Source organism: Pezoporus wallicus, unplaced genomic scaffold (assembly GCF_028554395.1).
Source record: "Pezoporus wallicus isolate ANWC-B61680 ecotype Strahan unplaced genomic scaffold, APGP_CSIRO_Pwel_v1 contig_3017, whole genome shotgun sequence".
Classification (NCBI taxonomy): Eukaryota; Metazoa; Chordata; class Aves; order Psittaciformes; family Psittacidae; genus Pezoporus; species Pezoporus wallicus.
Window position 1 is genome coordinate 2,216,078 of NW_026638957.1, and position 18,482 is coordinate 2,234,559.

The 18,482-nt window shown below is 37.9% G+C and overlaps 1 protein-coding gene across 1 annotated transcript in view; it reads left to right on the top strand.

Annotated features, from left to right (window-relative positions):
• TDP1 (tyrosyl-DNA phosphodiesterase 1) overlaps window positions 1-18,482 on the top strand; it is a 43,701-nt gene that overhangs the window by 14,012 nt on the left and 11,207 nt on the right. Inside the window, exons 11-14 of the mRNA XM_057413407.1 lie at window positions 1,378-1,444; window positions 6,764-6,871; window positions 8,372-8,474; window positions 18,098-18,212. Coding sequence (XP_057269390.1) covers window positions 1,378-1,444; window positions 6,764-6,871; window positions 8,372-8,474; window positions 18,098-18,212 — 393 coding nt within the window. The remainder of the gene's footprint in view (window positions 1-1,377; window positions 1,445-6,763; window positions 6,872-8,371; window positions 8,475-18,097; window positions 18,213-18,482) is intronic.

Genomic DNA, 18,482 nt, shown 5'->3' on the forward strand with positions numbered 1-18,482 from the left:
TAAATTCTCTTTCTTCTGAATTGAGCAGTGCTGGGACATAGCTAGAAACTGCAGTCAGTGAGTTTTTAGGTATCTATGGTTCACACAAGTGAGTGTCTTTTGAAATACTGGTTGTCTATACTATCTCTTTAGCAAAGATGATAACTCTTGAAAGTCAGAGAAGCAATCTGCATAATGGCTCCTTAATTTTGTTTCTTTCATATTGTGGAATAACTTGGTGAATTACCTAATTCTGTATTAGTGCAAATGAACAGCTTCATAGACACCTGCAGGTAATGAATTCCTGAGAGTAGTAAAGCTTTCGTAACAGGTCCTTATGGTGTCTTCTAGGACAGATTGAATGCAGTAGGTTTTGCGTTTGGTTTGTTTCTAATACAGAACACTAATATTCAGTGTAATCAAGATTGCTGATTCTTCTTTGTTAAATCCATTTCAAGAAATCACTACCTGCATTAGCAAGAGACCAAATCAATACAAATACAATTGCATTAGAAGTTCTTGCTTTTTAAAATAATGTTGTTTGGTAGTCTTTTTCTGAGAGTTGCTTGTTTTATTCCCTCCAGCTTGTATGGTTAATTATTCTAATCTGTTTAGATCAAGTTGTATTATAAAAAATTACCCATAAATGTCTATCTTAGAATCATAGAATAGTTAGGGTTGGAAAGGACCTTAAGATCATCTAGTTCTAACCCCCCTGCCATGGGCAGGGACACCTCACACTAAACCATCTCACCCAAGGCTTTGTCCAACCTGGTCTTGAACACTGCCAGGGATGGAGCATTCACAACCTCCCTGGGCACCCCATTCCAGTGCCTCACCACCCTAACAGGAAAGAATTTCCTCCTTATATCCAATCTAAATTTCCCCTGTTTAAGTTTTAACCCGTTAACTTTTTAACTGTCACTACAGTCTGTAATGAAGAGTCCCTCCCCAGCATCCCTATAGGCCCCCTCAGATACTGGAAGGCTGCTGTGAGGTCTCCACGCAGCCTTCTCTTCTCCAGGCTGAGCAGCCCCAGCTTTCTCAGCCTGTCTTCATACAGGAGGTGCTCCAGTCCCCTGATCATCCTCATGGCCCTTCTCTGGACTTCTTCTAAGAGGACTCAGTTCTATAGCGTGTGTAGTTTCTTTTCTTCCTAGTGTAAATCTGCTACTTAAGTGTTTAGAAACTTGGTAAATTATGGGCTTGAGGAAAAAACCCAAACAGAAAAAACCCCAAACCCAAACAACTATATACCATTTTATACTACTGGAATATTGGAACCATTTTCTGAAAGTAGGTCATGAGGATAGTACAGATAGCTTACTCCCCAAGATTCTTGCTGCTTTTAGAATGTCTTTCAGAAAATAAATGTACGTGTTCTATTTTTTCCTGAAGCTGGTGGCTCACTTCCATACAGTATACAGACGGCACAGAAACAGCTGTGGTTGCATTCCTATTTTCAGTAAGTAGAACTCAATTCTTTGTTGGTTGTTTTGTTTATTTATTGTGTTTTCTTCTTAGACTGTATGTTTAAACTTAGGATGCTGTAGTGTTCAGGTGTTAAAAGCAAATTAAGGGGAACTTGTCAGAAACACTGTATTCTTAAACTTTTTAAAATAAAAGCCTTTGCTCCTGATCTGCTGGGCTTATCTTCAAAATGTGCTACCTACCTGTTAAAAATGATATGGGATACTGTTGCTAATGGAGGAGGGCACTACCAGATTTTGGATTCTGTAAACTTCCTTTTAAGCTTTCTGTCTCTGAACTGGAATAATGTTACTCTTCTCCTCTTTCTCTCATTTTTAATTTACAGTTTTATTTCACTTTCCCACTTGTGCTGTGGTATTGACAGGATTTTAGCTGGGACACAATAGGGCTAGGAAGGCTTTTTTGAGTGCAGCAGTCCTGCTGCAAAAATTGTTACTTGTGGTAATATCTGTTGTTAAAGGTGCCTGATGTTTTATATTAAGAACTTCTATTTTCCCGTGCTGCTAATTTTGCCAAATTCCATGTTAGATTTCTCCCTCAGGCTGAAGCTTTAAAAACTTAGGCGTGTTTTAAGAACAATGGGAAAAGTTGTTTTGCACAGATTAAAAAAATAAATAAATCTGGTAACATCTTATAAGACTGCAGCTTCCCCTCCTTTTCACCAGAAACTTTTTAACTCTTCCAGGTGGAAGCTGTTCTGGTAAGATACTTTAACCCTTACATATGTAAGTGTGTGAAGTTGTACGTGTGTGTGTATATATATTCAGAGGGCTGAGAATACAGTGGCTAGTTGCAAAGAGCTTCCTCCATTCTGGAGTGAACAGGATTACTGCTATGAGCCTTGCTGGTTGATGTCCAAGGAATAGAACTGGAACAGAAAGCATGTGAGGCTTTGTTTCTTCTGCCTTTGCAGTGTGCTCTCTGAGCATATTTAGCAAGGGAAGAAAGCTATAGGCACCTTTTGAGGTTGTTCAGTCATGATTCAGAAAGTGAGATCATACAACTGGGGTGCTTGTGCAGTTTTAATTCAGTTTCTATAAGCATATATATTGTGAGAATATTATTGGAAGAAAAATACTTTTTTTCTTTAGTGCACAGAATGTTACTTGATAATGACCTTAGCCATTAATTTATTCCTTTTCAGTGAGAAAATGCTCACATACCTGTCTCATTGGGTATACTGTGGTCCTGCTCTGGTGGCAAAAGGGCTGTTTCAAATTCATCTGGCAATTTGCTTGCCAATGAGAATTGCCCCTGCATAATTCCTCTGTAGTGACCTCCCAGATGCATATGCTTACCCTGCGGTAATACAAGACACTCTTCCTTGAGGAGGCCTGCATGTAAACTATTACCGTAGAGCAGACAATCTTATCTGTGGTAACCCAAGAGACACAGAAATGATTGGTCCTGTTTCAATAGATTAAATATATGATAAGATCTTCTAAAGACTTGCCATAATGCAAAGCTTTGGGCAGTAGAGGGATTAGAGGAATTTGTCTTTACCTTGCTGGAAAACAATACAAAACCAACAAGAAACCAAGGATCCTACGAGAGTTGAAGGGAGAGAAATACTTCTATACTTGGAGTAAAGGAGAAGGAATAGCTCTGTTTTACAAGTAGTGAGAGATTTTAATGGGGTTGTAAATGGTGTCTTATAGTCTCATCTAAAGAAGTAGAACCTCTTCCCTAGGCATACAATTTTTATGTCTGTAGTCTGCTTTTCTATATTTTCTGCCAGTTGAGTGTATTTAACCTGAAATGGTGCTCTGAATTGTAATTTCTCAAAAGAATAAGGCAACTGAACTAAAACTTAATACTGATTTCACTTTTCTAATCTTTACAAAGAATTACTAGACTGATTTGTCAGATTAGCTGCTGTGTAAATGGTGCAATTTGCTCAGTTTTCTCTCTGGTAGGGTTGCTGTGTTTTTCTTTTCAGCATTCGGTATTACTGATTGATAAGGAGAGATTTGCAATGCTCAATGATTCCTATTAGTTGCTGCTTTTGAAACAGTTGACCAGTTTTAACAGTACATAAAACGTTGTATTTTAATTTATTTTAATTGGTTGGCTTTTAAAACCATATGCCTTATGTTTGCGCAGTTGCCTTGTCATATTTCTAGTTTCAAAGAATTGAAGTTGGTTTGAGAAGAGTTTTTGATTTGCTGTTGACAAGTCCATAATCATAGTTTTGTCAGAGCTTTGTGTTCTTCAGGCCTGTAGAGTTTTGAAGAATGTCTTTCTTCTCAGAAGAACTACAGTGTTCCCCTAACATCATAAATGAGATCATCATAAATGACTTGCTGTTCTTTTATAGTCAAGAGTAATGGTGTTGCATTTGTGCAAGGAATATCAGGCACTGGTGGCAAGACATACTTGCTGTATGTCTTTCAGCTAAATGGACTGTGATTGCAGTGTATTCTCCTTTTCAAACTCAGAAATTCATCACAGAGTAAAATATTTGTCAGACACTTAAAACCATATGTTTGGAATTTTGCAAGTGGTTAATAACATAAAAGCAACAATTTGTAAGCATTCACATTTGTAGTGCCGTGCAAGTGAGTGCAACATGTTTTCTATATTGCACAAGATACCTTATTCATGGTAGAGAACACTTCCTCTACCCTTCAAAAAATGCAATTGGAAAAATGAAGGGATGGAAGGGGCAAAAGCTGTTGTATTGTAAGTGTTAGAAAGGAGATTACCTCATTGCACCTAATCATCGCATTAGAGGCTACATAATTAAAAAGAATAAAAGCTACTGATTGGAATGCCACAGAAGACTGGGAGTAGCAGCAAATTACTGCTAAAGTATCAGAATTAGTGATTTAAAGTCAAAACTAAGCTCTGTGAGTGATAAGGAGTTCTATTCCTAGGAGTGTAAAAGTGTAAAAATAAATAAAAAGAAAAACAACAAAAAGGCTTTCAAGTTTACTGTTCAAATTCTGGTAATATGCCTTTTCCTCGCCCCACACTTGAACTCTTAGTTTACATGATACCATGACCTCTAACTGGCAAAAAAGTAACTACTTCAAGATGTGATTCTGCTCTGTAGAATTTCTCAAAGCTAGTTTCATGTAACTTACCGTATTTATCTCTGAGACTGAATATGCCTGAAGTTTACTGCAAGGTGAGATCAGTCCTGTTTACATCCTCTGCTGGCTGCGTTCTGATGACAAGTTTACAGTTTAAGATGTGTTAAGCCAATTTGATGACAAGTATCCTGAAATTGCTTTATTGGCATATGCTTTCATCTTTGCTATGTAAAGCAACTGCTCTTGTATTTTACTTGAGGCTTTTTTGTGATCTGTTTTTGCTTTTTTATTATCTAAAATATACCAAATTCCATGGTGAGGCTGAAATTTAGCTGTATTAAGAATAGATTAAATGAGATATTGTACCCATCTGAAACCACTTCCAATTCTTTTGGCTTGTCACTCAATTATGCAGTTTGGAGGTAAGCGCGCTTTTAGGTTGAAGAGAAAACATTTATTGAACACTTGTTTGCTAATAGTGCTTTTACCAAAATAATCTGAGTTTTTCTGTAAGATATTTACAATTTTTAGAAGAGACAACCCTAAAGCAACAAAAATCAACCAAGCAAAAAAACCCAGAACACATCCAAAAAACTAATCCTGATCAGAGAACATAAGCACTCTTCCCTTTTTGTCCTTACATATTTATGCTGTCCTACTAAAGAAAATACAGACAAAATGTATGTTTCCTTTTCTAATTTTAACTTTCTGGAATACCAGTTTCAGTCACTTGTAATTGAAACTAACTGCCATTAGAGTACTGTGATTAGTAAATGGAAGAAAAACAGTAGTAATGTTGCTAAAACACAGTTTGTCATTGAGTAAGGCAGTGAGATCTAAAGAAAATCAGTGTTCAATTCCCAATTCTACTGTTTTCCTGGTTTTCATTCTTGTAATGTGACTGGAGTTACCTAATTATTTTTGTGCCTTAAATTTATGTTTTCCTAAACTGTCAGTTGTGAGATAAAGCTGTTAACAAGAGTCATTGACTCTGTATAGCCTTGCAGTCTTTCAGTATGGAAAGTGTAGAGATCTTTAGGGAAACACAAGTTTGGTTAGCTGTTTCTATATCATACATATCTTGGTCTAGTCTTCAGAAACAGATTTCAGTGTGGCTTGCATCAACATCTAATGATGTCTAGTTTGTTCCACATGCACATACAGTGTTTCAACTCTTGCCCTTCAGGAATACAGGACCAGTTCTCAGAAGCAGTTTTCCTTCCTTCATCACAGTATAGGGATGTTCAAGTAGGTCTTGACGCCTGAACTGGAAAACCTCTTGACTTAACTCATGTGAAAGTTAGTCCTGAAAGTCAGCTGAGGTAAATAATTCCAGCCCTTCCACTTCAGTCTTCTCAGGCTTTTAAATGAACCCACTGAAGTTTACTTAAGAAGCTTTTCAAAGCTGATTGATTCTTTATTTGCCTTTTATAAGAGAATGCTAAATTAGGGAAGTAAGATTGTGGCAACCAAAATCAGAGCCTATTATGTTCCATACTGAGGAAAGAAAAGTGTATGAAAATGTGTATTTAGAAGCCTTCTTCCTGATTGTGAGTGAAGACTAAGCTGAGAATGGAAAGTGCTTCTAAATACCATGATTATATATATTCAATTATGTGCGTGTATTTGATGCTTGGTTACAGTTCTGTAACACTGATGCTGAATTACGGCAGAAATGGCTTGTTGTTTTAAACTAGTTTTTATATATACACATGGATATGACCTCTACTGTACTAAGCCCTCCAGCCTCTTTGTGGCTTAGAGGCACAGAAAACGGAAGAGAAGAGGGGTAGTGTCAAGAATCTGTCAGTTGCTCCCTTCCTCTAATTCATGTATAATAAACTGTAATAAGATTGGGGAATTTTGTAAGGTTTAATTTGGTGTCAAGTTCCTTTGCCTTAAAGGCATGATAGTCTTCAAACAAAGAAATACTGGCTGGAAGTTTGGACTTGGTTCCTTGAGTGCTAGCTGGAGTGGAGGAACAGAAAAACTTGTTAGGAGAGCCTAATATACCGAGGAGAATTATCTGTCTGATTTCTTTGTAAAGAAAGGAAATCCTGCCCTTCTGACTACTAGTAAGGTTGGATTTCAGGATTAAAAATTCAGTTAGTGTTTTCAGCCTTTCTGTAAGGGAAATGACTATTAAGTGTGACAAGTATAGTGTAGTATTACTGAGAATATGGCACTGTAGTATGGCAAGTATTTTTTTAGTCCTCAAAATAAAACTGTATATGAAAAGAACTCCTTTTCTTTTCTAGCAAATGGTCAGCTGAAGTCTCAGGTCGAAGTCATGCTATGCCTCACATTAAGACATACATGAGATCCTCTCCTGACTTCCAGAAGATTGCATGGTTCTTAGTTACAAGGTAAATGATTAACAGTACACTCTCACTTAATCACATATAAGGTTCTTGTTAATTGTAGGCCTGGGTGAGTTACTGCCATAATCCTTACAATACTGTAAGTAGTGATAGGAATTTTTGTCTGTATTTAATGTTTCTTCATTGCATTGCCCTTTTGGGTGCTGCAGGTTGCAATGATTGTGTTATGGAACTGTTTGCAATCACACTATAATCTTACCTGAGCTTTAACTGCCAATTTCAGGCTTCAGCATGAGCTGAAGTGATAAGTATTTTTAAACCTTGAGTTAAGTTTTTTTTAACATGCTGTACATGAATGTGCAGGTTTGTAAAAATAGGTACAGATTAAGCTGAAGTTTATCCTTATGCTGCCTTATCGTTGCAAAGCATGTAGATACCTAGCGTTTGGAATCTGCCCTTTTGTCAGATTGAGCTGTTCTAGCTTGAAGTCTAGCTTTGTATTTCTATTGTTTGGTTCTTAAAGAAGCCGAAAGAGAGAGCAGAAATTTCTTGACATGAGGGGAGACTGTCTTATTGTGAATGAAAAATACACATATGTTTCAGTTTTGCCAAAACTGATTTTTGTGCAACTCTATATATTACAGATTTTGATCTTTATATCCTTACTTGTATATGCTCGGTCATTTTAATCTTTTTTTCCTCTTTATATTCTGTCTAACTTTCATCACTCACTGATATTGCTACCTGTCATAGCAATAGTGATTAAGGTGCTTTTTAAAGGATTTAAGTTATTGAAATGTGATGCTGAATCCCTCTAATACAGAAATTCATGGTTGGTTTTTTTTTCCCCATGTTTCTTATTCCACAATTTGGTACTATAAAAAAAGCATCCAGGATATCAGTTAAAATGTAATGTTTAAGCTTTTGCATTTTGACGTGGAAGTAGATTTTGACAACAGAATTGCATTTATTGTTTGACTCCCAACTTGTTCTACTTCACAGCAGATTACTGAGGAAGGATTAACTACAACATGGCTCTGAAAGCACACTGAAATAAAAATACCTGTCTGATAAATACTTCATAAATATATCAAAGAAAAAAATGCCAGGAATGAAAGATACTGTTTAACACTTGCAAAAATATTAATGTATTGTAATGTAACTAGTCATAATTGAGCTGACCTTTAATCTTCCTAAGTCATCAAACTGTAGCTATTTACCAATACCAAGTTTCTTTCACCAAGTTCCTTTCTGAAGAAAGAAGATGGCGAGACCATTCAGGAGGCTGAATTAGTTTTGTAGATCTGTATGACACAAGTAGGATTGTATAATTATCCACATGTTTTGTACAAGTATGCTTCTGCTGCTCCCACTGTGCTGTAAAAATAGCAATAAGGAATAACACCCAAATTACTTTCTATGGAAGAGACTCTTCTGGTAGAAGTGAAGTTCTCTTGTTAGAAGTGTATTGCTACAGCTGTGGTACATGAGCATTTTCTGCTGTGAAGATTATGCCTTACTGAAAGGCTTTCTTTCTCTTTGCAGTGCCAATCTATCTAAAGCAGCTTGGGGAGCTCTGGAGAAAAATGGCACCCAACTGATGATCCGTTCTTACGAACTCGGAGTCCTATTCTTGCCTTCAGCATTTGTAAGTTCATAGTTCAAGTACAAATCCTGGGATATACTGAGAATCTGCAAATATTGGTGCATGCTAATGTGACTAAATCTACTTACCAGGTTCTGTGTTTCCATGTTAGAAAGCTAATAGCAAGTGGAGTTGCACAGTGTAAAGGAGAAAGAGTCTGTTTTCCTACACAGCAAGAATGGATTTAGTGTTGCTGTGACTTTTGTTATGTTCCTGAAAGGCAGTAATAATTTAAATTGTAATATATACTAAAAGCTGGTGGAAAGGATGATCCAGTCTCTTTTGTGCTTCTTAAAACTCAGTTGCGAGTGCATATTCACATTGAAGTGATGTGTGCGAGTTGTAACTTGAAAAACAATTCCTAATGGTACACTGATTGATGTTCTTCTTTCCCCAAAATTCATTTGCAAAGCAATGTCTGTCTCAAAACTTTCTGCTTTGAGGACGACTTTCTAATGCCTCTGGTAAAATCTCTGATGCAAATCCAAGAACACCTTCATAACAGGTTGTTCAAAAGCTGAAGGATTGTATCTTCTAAACCTAATGTGATGACATTCTCAGTCTGTAGAAGACAGGTTTGACCCAAAATAACTTCCAGTGTGTGGAGGAGACATAAAACCTTTTTGTTATAACTAAGGTCCATCTACCTTGTAGTCTAGTCTTAGTGCAGTTGTAGCAGATGCCATGGGGATTAGCACAGTAAACAGTGTGCATGTGATCTCTTTAATGTATGTTCCCTATGATTTTTAAGGCTTTCCAAACAATGATGGTTAGTAGCCACAACTTGGATTGTTCTCTTTAACACATCAAGTTCCTTGTTGAGCTACTCCTTCTGGTTTTTAGCCCTCTACAGATCCTGTGGTAGTGACTCCCATGATTTAATTGTGCAGTGTATTTAAGAAAAAAAGCTTCCCTTTAAGATTATTTTGTCTTTTTTAGATTTACTGCCTGATAGTGGGGAGATGCAGACTTCTTGTTCCTTTTTTTTGATTCTGCCTTCTTTCTGGTGAACCTGCTAGTAAAGAAATGTTATCAAGAGTAGTTAATCTGTGATCAGATTTCTGGTGAACCTGCTAGTAAAGAAATGTTATCAAGAGTAGTTAATCTGTGATCAGAAACCATTTGAACTGTCCTGTGTGAAAATTCTTATTTTTAAGAGGAGAAATTGCAAGTTTATCTGAAAAAACATTTATATACTAAAAGTCCATAGAAATATTTTTCTGATGAAGAATACACCTTTCCTAGATAATGTTTACAAGTGTTCACATAATGTCTTGTAATTTCTGTTGATAATGTACAAATGAATATTTACTAATATTATAACACTGTAAAAATGTTTACTATAACTGTATAATTGTAGTCTCCTAAGATTGCAATATTAAGACTGGTTTCTGGTTGTAACTAAAGAACCCCCTTATCTCACTTGTAGTAATGTGGTTTCTAATACTGTGAACCTTAGAGACAATCTCAGTTACTGTTCTCCAGCATGGTTTATGTAGAAGAAGACTTAGCAAAAATACATTGGTCAGACTGAAACAAGAAAACATCCTATGACTTCCTATGGTAGGATGTGTTGGTTTTGGTATCACTGCACTCTAAACAAAAAAAACCCCACCAACATTATTTGTGTAAATAACTAATAATACCAGAATAATGAAGTGTTGGGCAAAAGAACTGTGCAAACAGATTTAACTTTTAACAGCAATTGACCTCAAGGAACAAAACAGTGTTCTAAGAAGTTGGCTGCTGTTATTTCCAGATGCTGCCAAGTGACAAATTTACATATGGGACTGGTATGATTACACGTAGTGAATGAAGCTCTTCATATGAACATAACTGATCACCAGATTGCATAGTCATTTTACGTAATTTGAATATTCCTGTTCTGGCTCTGGTTTTCCATGCATTGTTTTGGAAAATATGCTTCAAAAAGGTAGAATATCAAGAATAACTGAGTTAGTCTTTTTGCCAAGAGTGGTCATACCTGTTTCAGATCTGAGCAATATGCAAGATTTTCACTTAAACCCGAAACAACCTACAAACGACCACCCCCTACCATGACAGCAGCCTGTCCAAGGCTGCTCTCACTCCCTGCTTGTACTGGCACTGGCACTCAGAGGATTCCTTGTGCTTTAAACCAGCTAACATAATGATGCCTGAATTCTTTTCCAATATTGGGTACGTGCACAGCTGCTTTCTCTACAAATTGAAATCAACAGGTATTTTATAGCTGTATCTCCTGCAGAACTTGAATCTCAACAGGAGGGTACTGACTAGCTGCAGGGCTTAAAGAAGTTCTGTATAGCCCTTCATCCAAATGAGACATGGCTCAAGACATGTTGTTGATTCTTTTTGCCTCACTCTTCACTGGCAAAGGCTCTGACCACACCACCCAAGTCTTGGAAGGCAGATGCAGGGACTGTGAGAATGAAGACCTTGGGCCCACTGTAGGAGATGATCTGGTTTGAGACCATCTTAGGAACCTGAACATGCACAAGTCCATGGGACCTAATGAAATCCATCCGTGGGTCCTGAAGGAGCCGGCAAATATAAGTTGCTAAGCCACTGGCCATCATATTTGAGAAATCATGGCAGTCAGGTGAAGTTCCCGATGACTGGAAAAAGGGAAATATAACCCCCATTTTCAAGAAGGGGAAAATGGATGACCCGGGAATTACAGACCAGTCAGTCTCACCTCTGTGCCTGGCAAAATCTTGGAGCAGATTCTCCTGGAAGGCATGCTAAGGCACATGAAAAACAACAAGGTGCTTGGTGACAGCCAGCATGGCTTCACTAAGGGGAAATCCTGCCTGACCAATTTGGTGGCCTTCCATGATGGGGCTACGGAACTGATGGACAGGGGCAAAGCAGTTGATGTCATCTACCTGGACTTGTGCAAAGCGTTAGAGACTGTCCCACACAACATCCTTGTGTCTAAATTGGAGAGACATCAATTTGATGGATGAACCACTCGGTGGATAAAGAACTGGCTGGATGGCTGCACACAAAGAGTTGTGGTCAATGGCTCAATGTCCAGCTGGAGACCAGTAACGAGTGGTGTCCCTCAGGGATAGGTGTTGGGACCGGTGTTGTTCAACATCTTTGTCACTGACATGGACAGTGGGATTGAGTGCGCCCTCAGCAAGTTTGCTGATGACACCAAGCTGTGTGGTTCAGTTGATACGCTGGAGGGAAGGAATGCCATCCAGAGGGACCTCGACAACTTTTGTTGGTTCAGTGTAGCTTTAACATACTATCCGGCAGATTAATCTTAGGTGAAGATAATGATGAACTAGGAACAGACTGACAGTTGTAGAAAATAGATTTTCTAAAGTATGCTGTGTTTGGCTGTTTTTGTTTGCAATTAGAAATATACAGAATACAAAGTAAATGAAGTACTTTGAGATGTGACTGAGTGTTCTTCGGCCTCGAGAGACTCGGTATGTTCCAGCTATTAGAATGCCAATATAATACTGCCAATTTCTGATAGTTCTGTTTCTTCAAACTGTTTCATGCAGCTTGATCTCAAAGCTAATGACACTTATTCTGGTAGACTTTAAGACTTAGCTTTGTGGAATCACAGAACAGTTTAGGTTGGAGAAGACCTTAAAGGTCATAGTCCAACCAAAAAAAGATTCCTGGCAGCAGTGCATTTTGAACCCATGCTCACAAAGAAACTAAAGCCTTAATCCAGTGCCTTAGACCACTTGGCCGCAGTACCTTGGTGGATTTGGATAGCACACACTTAATATTCCCAGTCAAAAACTCCACGAAGTCTGCGGTTTGTGCCTTCTATTTTCTGCTGAATACAAATTTGGAAGTGGATCATTCCTCACTTGCCATCTGTTGACTGCAAATTTTCATCTGGTTTTTAAAATGCTTCCAGAACTTACTCTTTGAGGTTTGGTCTAGGCCTCTCAGGCTCTCAGAAATATGTTGAATGGTTGTTCTCAATGTAGCAGCAGCTGTTATCACTTACAGTTTTAGTGTCTAGGGAAAAATCAGCTGATGCTGACATTAGATCACATGCTTCTCTTGATTAAAAAGTGTTTGTAAAAGAAGATTGTGTCCTGTGTTTGAACTGCATTTCCCTTTCTATCTCCATTTCTATTTCTCACCTCCTACATTTTTACTCTCACTTGTGTTCAGCTTGCTCTTTCAGCTGCTGGGGTTTCCTTTCCAGAGGCTGAACTAAATTACATCTTTAAGATGTAAAATGTTGAGAGTGCCCTGTCATCTAACAGTATGGAGTTCTGGGAAGCATGCTGCATTTTTTTTTTACTTTTTTTTTTTAATGAACTGTCTAATGGAAACCTTTTAAAATAGTTCCTTCTCACAGCTGCTGTGTCTGATAAGGTTCTAAGAGAAACTGAGCTTGTAAAATGATAATTTGTGGAATAGTTAAATTTTCTGAAAGGTCCGTTGAAGAATATGGTACCAGCCAGTCAGCTTTTGGAAATAAAAAGAGAAATATAGTAGTTGCTCTTAAACTGAGAACTTACCCTTGACTGCCAACTAAGTGCTATCAGATGATACAATTATATCTAGATAATCGGTCACAATTAACACAGTGTTGCAGAATCTGAAATACTATATGGTGAATATTCGGTGGTAATGAGTAATATTTTCTTTTATAGTTGCCTGTGGGGATGAGTGAGCTGCATCTGCATCAGAGAGCAGCTAGCCATTATGTGTGTGTGTGGTCATCAGAACTGAACTGCTTATATTTTTGCTGAGTTCAAACAACTGAACCAAGCACCTTAGGCCATAGCTCAACTTAGACCAGAACCAAAATCAAGTAGGTTAAGCTGTTTGACTGTAACATTAACTTCCAGAGTAATGTACCACTTTCTTGTTTGGTTTATCTAGTTTCAGATGAAGTTTTCTATTCTGTATGAAATGGAGTGGGTGTGGGGAAATAAATACAATATAGGTAAACCAAGATTTTATATGTGGACTTTAGGATGTTAAGCCTTGCTTTTAGTGTTCACTGAACTGCTGCAGAGTTTTCAAAGTCCAGTGGTAAAGACTCCCAGAGGCACATTTTTCCAAGCCGAGGAACTTTGGATTTTGTCCTGGTTTCAGCTGGGACAGATGTAATTTTCTTCCTAGTATCTGGTGCGGTGCTGTGTTCTGGCTTTAGTCTGAGAACAATGCTAACACACCAATGTGTTATTTGTTGCTCAGAAGTGCTTACCCTGGTCAAGGACTTTTCAGTCTCTCATGCTCTGCCAGGGAGGAGGTGCACAGGGAGCTGGGAGGGAGCAGAGACAGGAAACCTGACCCAAATTAACCAAAGGGGTATTCCATACCACAGCACATCATGCCCAATATATAAACCTGGTGGGAGTTACCCTGAAGGCCCAGATCGCTGCACAGGTTGGGCTCACTATTGATTGGTAGGTGGTGAGCAAGTGTATTGTGTGCTCCTTTTTTTGTCATTAGGATTTCTTCCTATTTTTTATTATTGCTATATTTTACTTTAATTATTAAACTGTTCTTAACCCACAGGTTTTACCTCTTCGCAATTCTGTCCATGACACCAGTGGGCAGAGAGGGGGAAGAATGAGTGAGTGGTTGTGTGGTATTTGGTTGTGGGTTGACAAGTTTAGGAACCTCAATTTGTCACTTCTTTTGGCTACTTGCAAAGAAATGTTCTCATACAGTTGAGTAAAGCTTTGTTTTGAATAAATGCACCTCAATACTGAGGATTTCATTGTATATTCTCCTGGCCAGAGGAGCATGGTTACTGTAAAGTTTGTGTGCATCCTTAATTCTTTCCTGCCAAAACTAGTAATTTTTTTTAAATAGTTTTGTTGGGCTAAAAATGGCTTTGGGCTAGAAAATAGACCTAAAAATAATTTGTTGGGTTTTTTTTTTTCTGTTTACTGGCATGGGAAAGGATAGTCTCATAATCATCTGCTGGAATAATAGCTGTGTCCTGCTTCAAAATACTGTACTGATATCAATGTGACTTCCCACTTGAGTAGAATGTCTTGGGGTTTTTGTTTGTTTTTTGTTTGTTTGTTTTTTTCAATAATCTGCAGTCTGGCTTGGATTTGGGGGGGGGGGGGGGAGCTGGGAAGTAGGATTTTAAAAGCTGTTCTCCTTTTCCGTTCACCCTCCCAATGCCTGCATGGTGCTAATGTACTATAAAGTTGCATAAGTCCAAATGAAAAAATGCTTTTCCAACTGAGAAATGTATTTCAACCCTTCAAAATGCTTTGCTGTAAGTTTCAGTCAAAGAACAAAATACAGTTACAGAGGGGAAAAAAGAATAGAATATGGCTGAGGAAAATTTACAAGGCAGACAGAATTTTTTCAGGCAAGATCCTGCTGGTTTCTTTTTTGGAAACAGCAATGAGAGTTGCCAGCATCCAGGAAACGCTTAAAACAGACAAAATGTGTGACTTATTACAATTTCTGTGTGAAGACAGACACGTGAGAGTTATTTTTAAAAGCACGTGAATCTCCTCAGAGAGCCTTGTTAAAAAATGTATTCAATAACCTAGATTCTTACTCCACAGCATTTTGAGGAAAACATTTCCCAAATAGAAGATCTCTACAGGTTAGAGTCTGACAGACAAATAAAACAACTTTAGGATCAATTGTTGGAGTCTAGTGGGATTGAAAGATGGCATCAGAGAAGAAAGAAAACTCTCAGAAGAGAGGAAAATGTAATGGGTGACTACTGAGGAGGAGCAAGGAAGAGGAAGGCTAAGGTGTAGAACAAGAAAAAGAAGCAAAATACCTGAGAGGAAACACTGAAGTAATAACAGGGCACAGAGGGTAGAAGAAATGCAGCAGAAACAAAAATATTACTGGGTTGAAAATAAGATGGGTAACAGGAAAGAAAATGAGATTAAAAATGTCCTATAAGTGATGCTGTTTTCTTTCATGTTGTGTGAAAAGCACCCCCTGCTATGAATTGGAATGGAATACATGTGGCATAGTTCTTGATACTGGATTTAAACTGAGATTTCTATGTATGTACATAGAGGCCTATGTAGGAGGTGTTCTGCCCTGATTTGATAGCTATGGTTACACAGATTTTAAACTCGGATGATGCTGGGCAACAGGTGTGTAACTTGGCTGCTCTTGATCAGGCATGCATATGAAATTCATTGTAAAATAGGAACCAACTCGGTACAGCAGAGAAGCCTTCTCTGCCATTCCATGTTTCTCCCATAGCTGTGTGTAGAAGACAAGAGAAGCTTACAGGTGCTTGAGGCAACCAAGCCTCATACAAGCCATTTTAGTTTGCAATTTAAATGTCACCTTACTTAAGAGTAATGTAGGGCTGCATGCCACCTGGACTAAAACCTGCCTGTTGTGAGTTGTTTGCATTTGTTTTGAACATACTGCTTGCTACTTAAAGGCTAAGCTCTACAAAAGGCTGTAGCCTGGTTTTAATGAGGTTATATGAAAGTTCCACTGACCTTAATGATGTAAGGAAGAGAAATTCATTTTCATTCACATAGACCTTCAGCATGACCTTGTTTTCCCTGTTATTTTATTTGAAAGGCAGTGGCTCTTATGCAATCCCTGAAATAATACATGTTGTTTCTTACTTCACAGCTAGCAATTTCCTGTTACCTTGGGTTAGGGGACAACAAAAGCATCTATATTCTAGAGGAGTTTGTTAAATTCCCTTTCTGTTTTTTTTCTTCCTCCCTTTTCTCTGTTACTATGATTCTTGGAATATCAAAGAAAAAGGCATAAGGCTGCTTTCCATCCAGTGGTTTGTGTGGTCATATGAATGCCTGCTTCCTCTAATTTAAAATGCTAACATTTGATGAAGTAAAACTTCAGCCAAAAAGAACTTGTAGTATTGTAAAAGTATTGTATATAGATGAGACTATCAGTTCAGCCAGCATGTATGTTTGAATAATATGGGACTGTTTAGTGGTAGTTAAAACAGTAATCCAGTAGAACTTGGACTCATGACTCCTACAACTTGGATAATATGTACATTAATGTTTGGACATGAGCCAGCAGCGTGAGCTCGCAGCCTAGAATGCCAACTGTATGCTGGGCTGCCTCAAAAGGAGTGTGACCAGCAGGTCAAGGGAGGTGATTCTGCCCCTGTACTCTGCTCTTGTGAGACCCCACTTGGAGTACTACATACAGCTCTGGGGCCCCCAACGTCAGAACAACATGGACATGTTGGAGTGGCTCCAGAAGGCCATAAGAAGATGATCAGAGGGCTGGAGCACCTCTCCTTTGAGAGGCTGAAAGTGCTGGGTTGGTTCAGCCTGGAGAAGACTTGTAGACATCTTTTTAGTACCTGAAGATGGCCTCCAAGAATGCTGGAGAGGGACCTTTACAAGGGCATGTAGTCAGAGGACAAGGGGGAATTTTTTTAAACTAAAAGAGGATAGATTCAGACAGATTAAGGAAGAAATTATCTACTATGAGGGTGGTGAAATACTGGAACATGTTATCCATTGAGTACACTTGGAACATTCAAGGCCAGGTTGGTGAGGGCTCTGAGCACCCTGATCTCGTTGAAGATTTCCCTGCTCATTGTGGAGGGTTGGACTATAGATGACCCTTAAAGGTCTTTTCCCACCCAAACTATTCCAGGATTTTCTTAGGAAGAAAAATACAGTTCTTAGAATTTCTAATTATTTCTAATAATTTCTAATTATTTCTAATGTCTTAGAAATAATTAATAAAAGATTGACAGCCTTTAAGTTTATAATCTGTTCTAATCAAATTATACTTGATTGACCATAGGCTATTGGAAATCTCAGTATTAGAGATTTGCTTTTGTGTAACTCATTATAATTTATGAATGGGATCCAGCTTGGAAAAATGATGAAGCAATATCATCTACTGAAGTTACTTGAATCGCTTGAAATCTGTCTGCTCTTGTATTGTATTCTAGCTTTTTTTTTGTAGTCCTTAATCTTGTTTGAAATCCACTGTTGTTCTAATGTGAATATAGTCTTTGAAACTTTTATGCAAGCAGTTACAAATCTTCATTAAAGTCTTTTAGCATATATGGCTAGTGTTTTCAAAGACATCTGAAAAGCACAGGTTGGAAGACTTGTTTCTGTATCAGAAGTTGATTTTTAAAAATTCAGTTCATGAAGCACACTGAACTTCTAATATGGTCTGGTTGAAGCTAAACAGCAAAGAGAAAATTTTAAAAGCTTTTCTCTTTAGTTAAATGCCAGAGGTGTTTTGTTTAATAATTAAAATTTTATTCCAATGTCTGTAAGCATTTATGCAAAAGCAGCAACATCTTGTATTGACATACGCTGCCCATATGGCAGCCTGTCACAAAGACCTTACTCAATTTAGGTAGAATTGTTTACACAAGCAAGGCCACAAGCGTGTTTACCTAGTGAATGTGGAAAAAGATTGGTATACATGTAATGGACTGAGAAGGTAGAGCATATCCATTGTGGACCCAAGCCAGTGAATGTTAAAGAGGAGAGCCTGAAATAGTAGTAATAAGAGAAGCTGAGTTGTTTAGGAAGTATCTAATCTCAATAATGGAGGAAAAATACTTTGTTTATTAAAATAACTCATTGAGAAAGACTCTGTTGTGGATTAGGTTTGTCTTTTCCCCCCAGAGATACTAAGTCTTTCTTCTGTATGCTTCCCTTCCTTCATAGGGATTGGACAAAGGTTGCTTTCATGTGAAAGGAAAAATGCTTTCAGAAAGTGATAATCCAGCAACATACTTTCCTGTACCTTTTGACCTCCCACCAGAGCAGTATGGAAGCAAAGGTAAGGTGTGACTTCAGAAGGAAAGTTGGTGTATTAGATACAAAGCAAACTAATTTGAGTAACTCTGAGTCATTGGAATACTGCTATGTTCTGAAGCTTTAACATTTTTGTGGCATGACTGCATTTAAGGTTATATCAGTCCCACTTTCTGCTTGTGATTTCAAAAAAAGGAACTATGCAGTCTTTTTGTGCTGTTTTTTCATTATCACTTAAGTTTTGGATCAACAAACTAAATACTACCTTTTCATTCTTTTTCTGAAATTCTTTTAT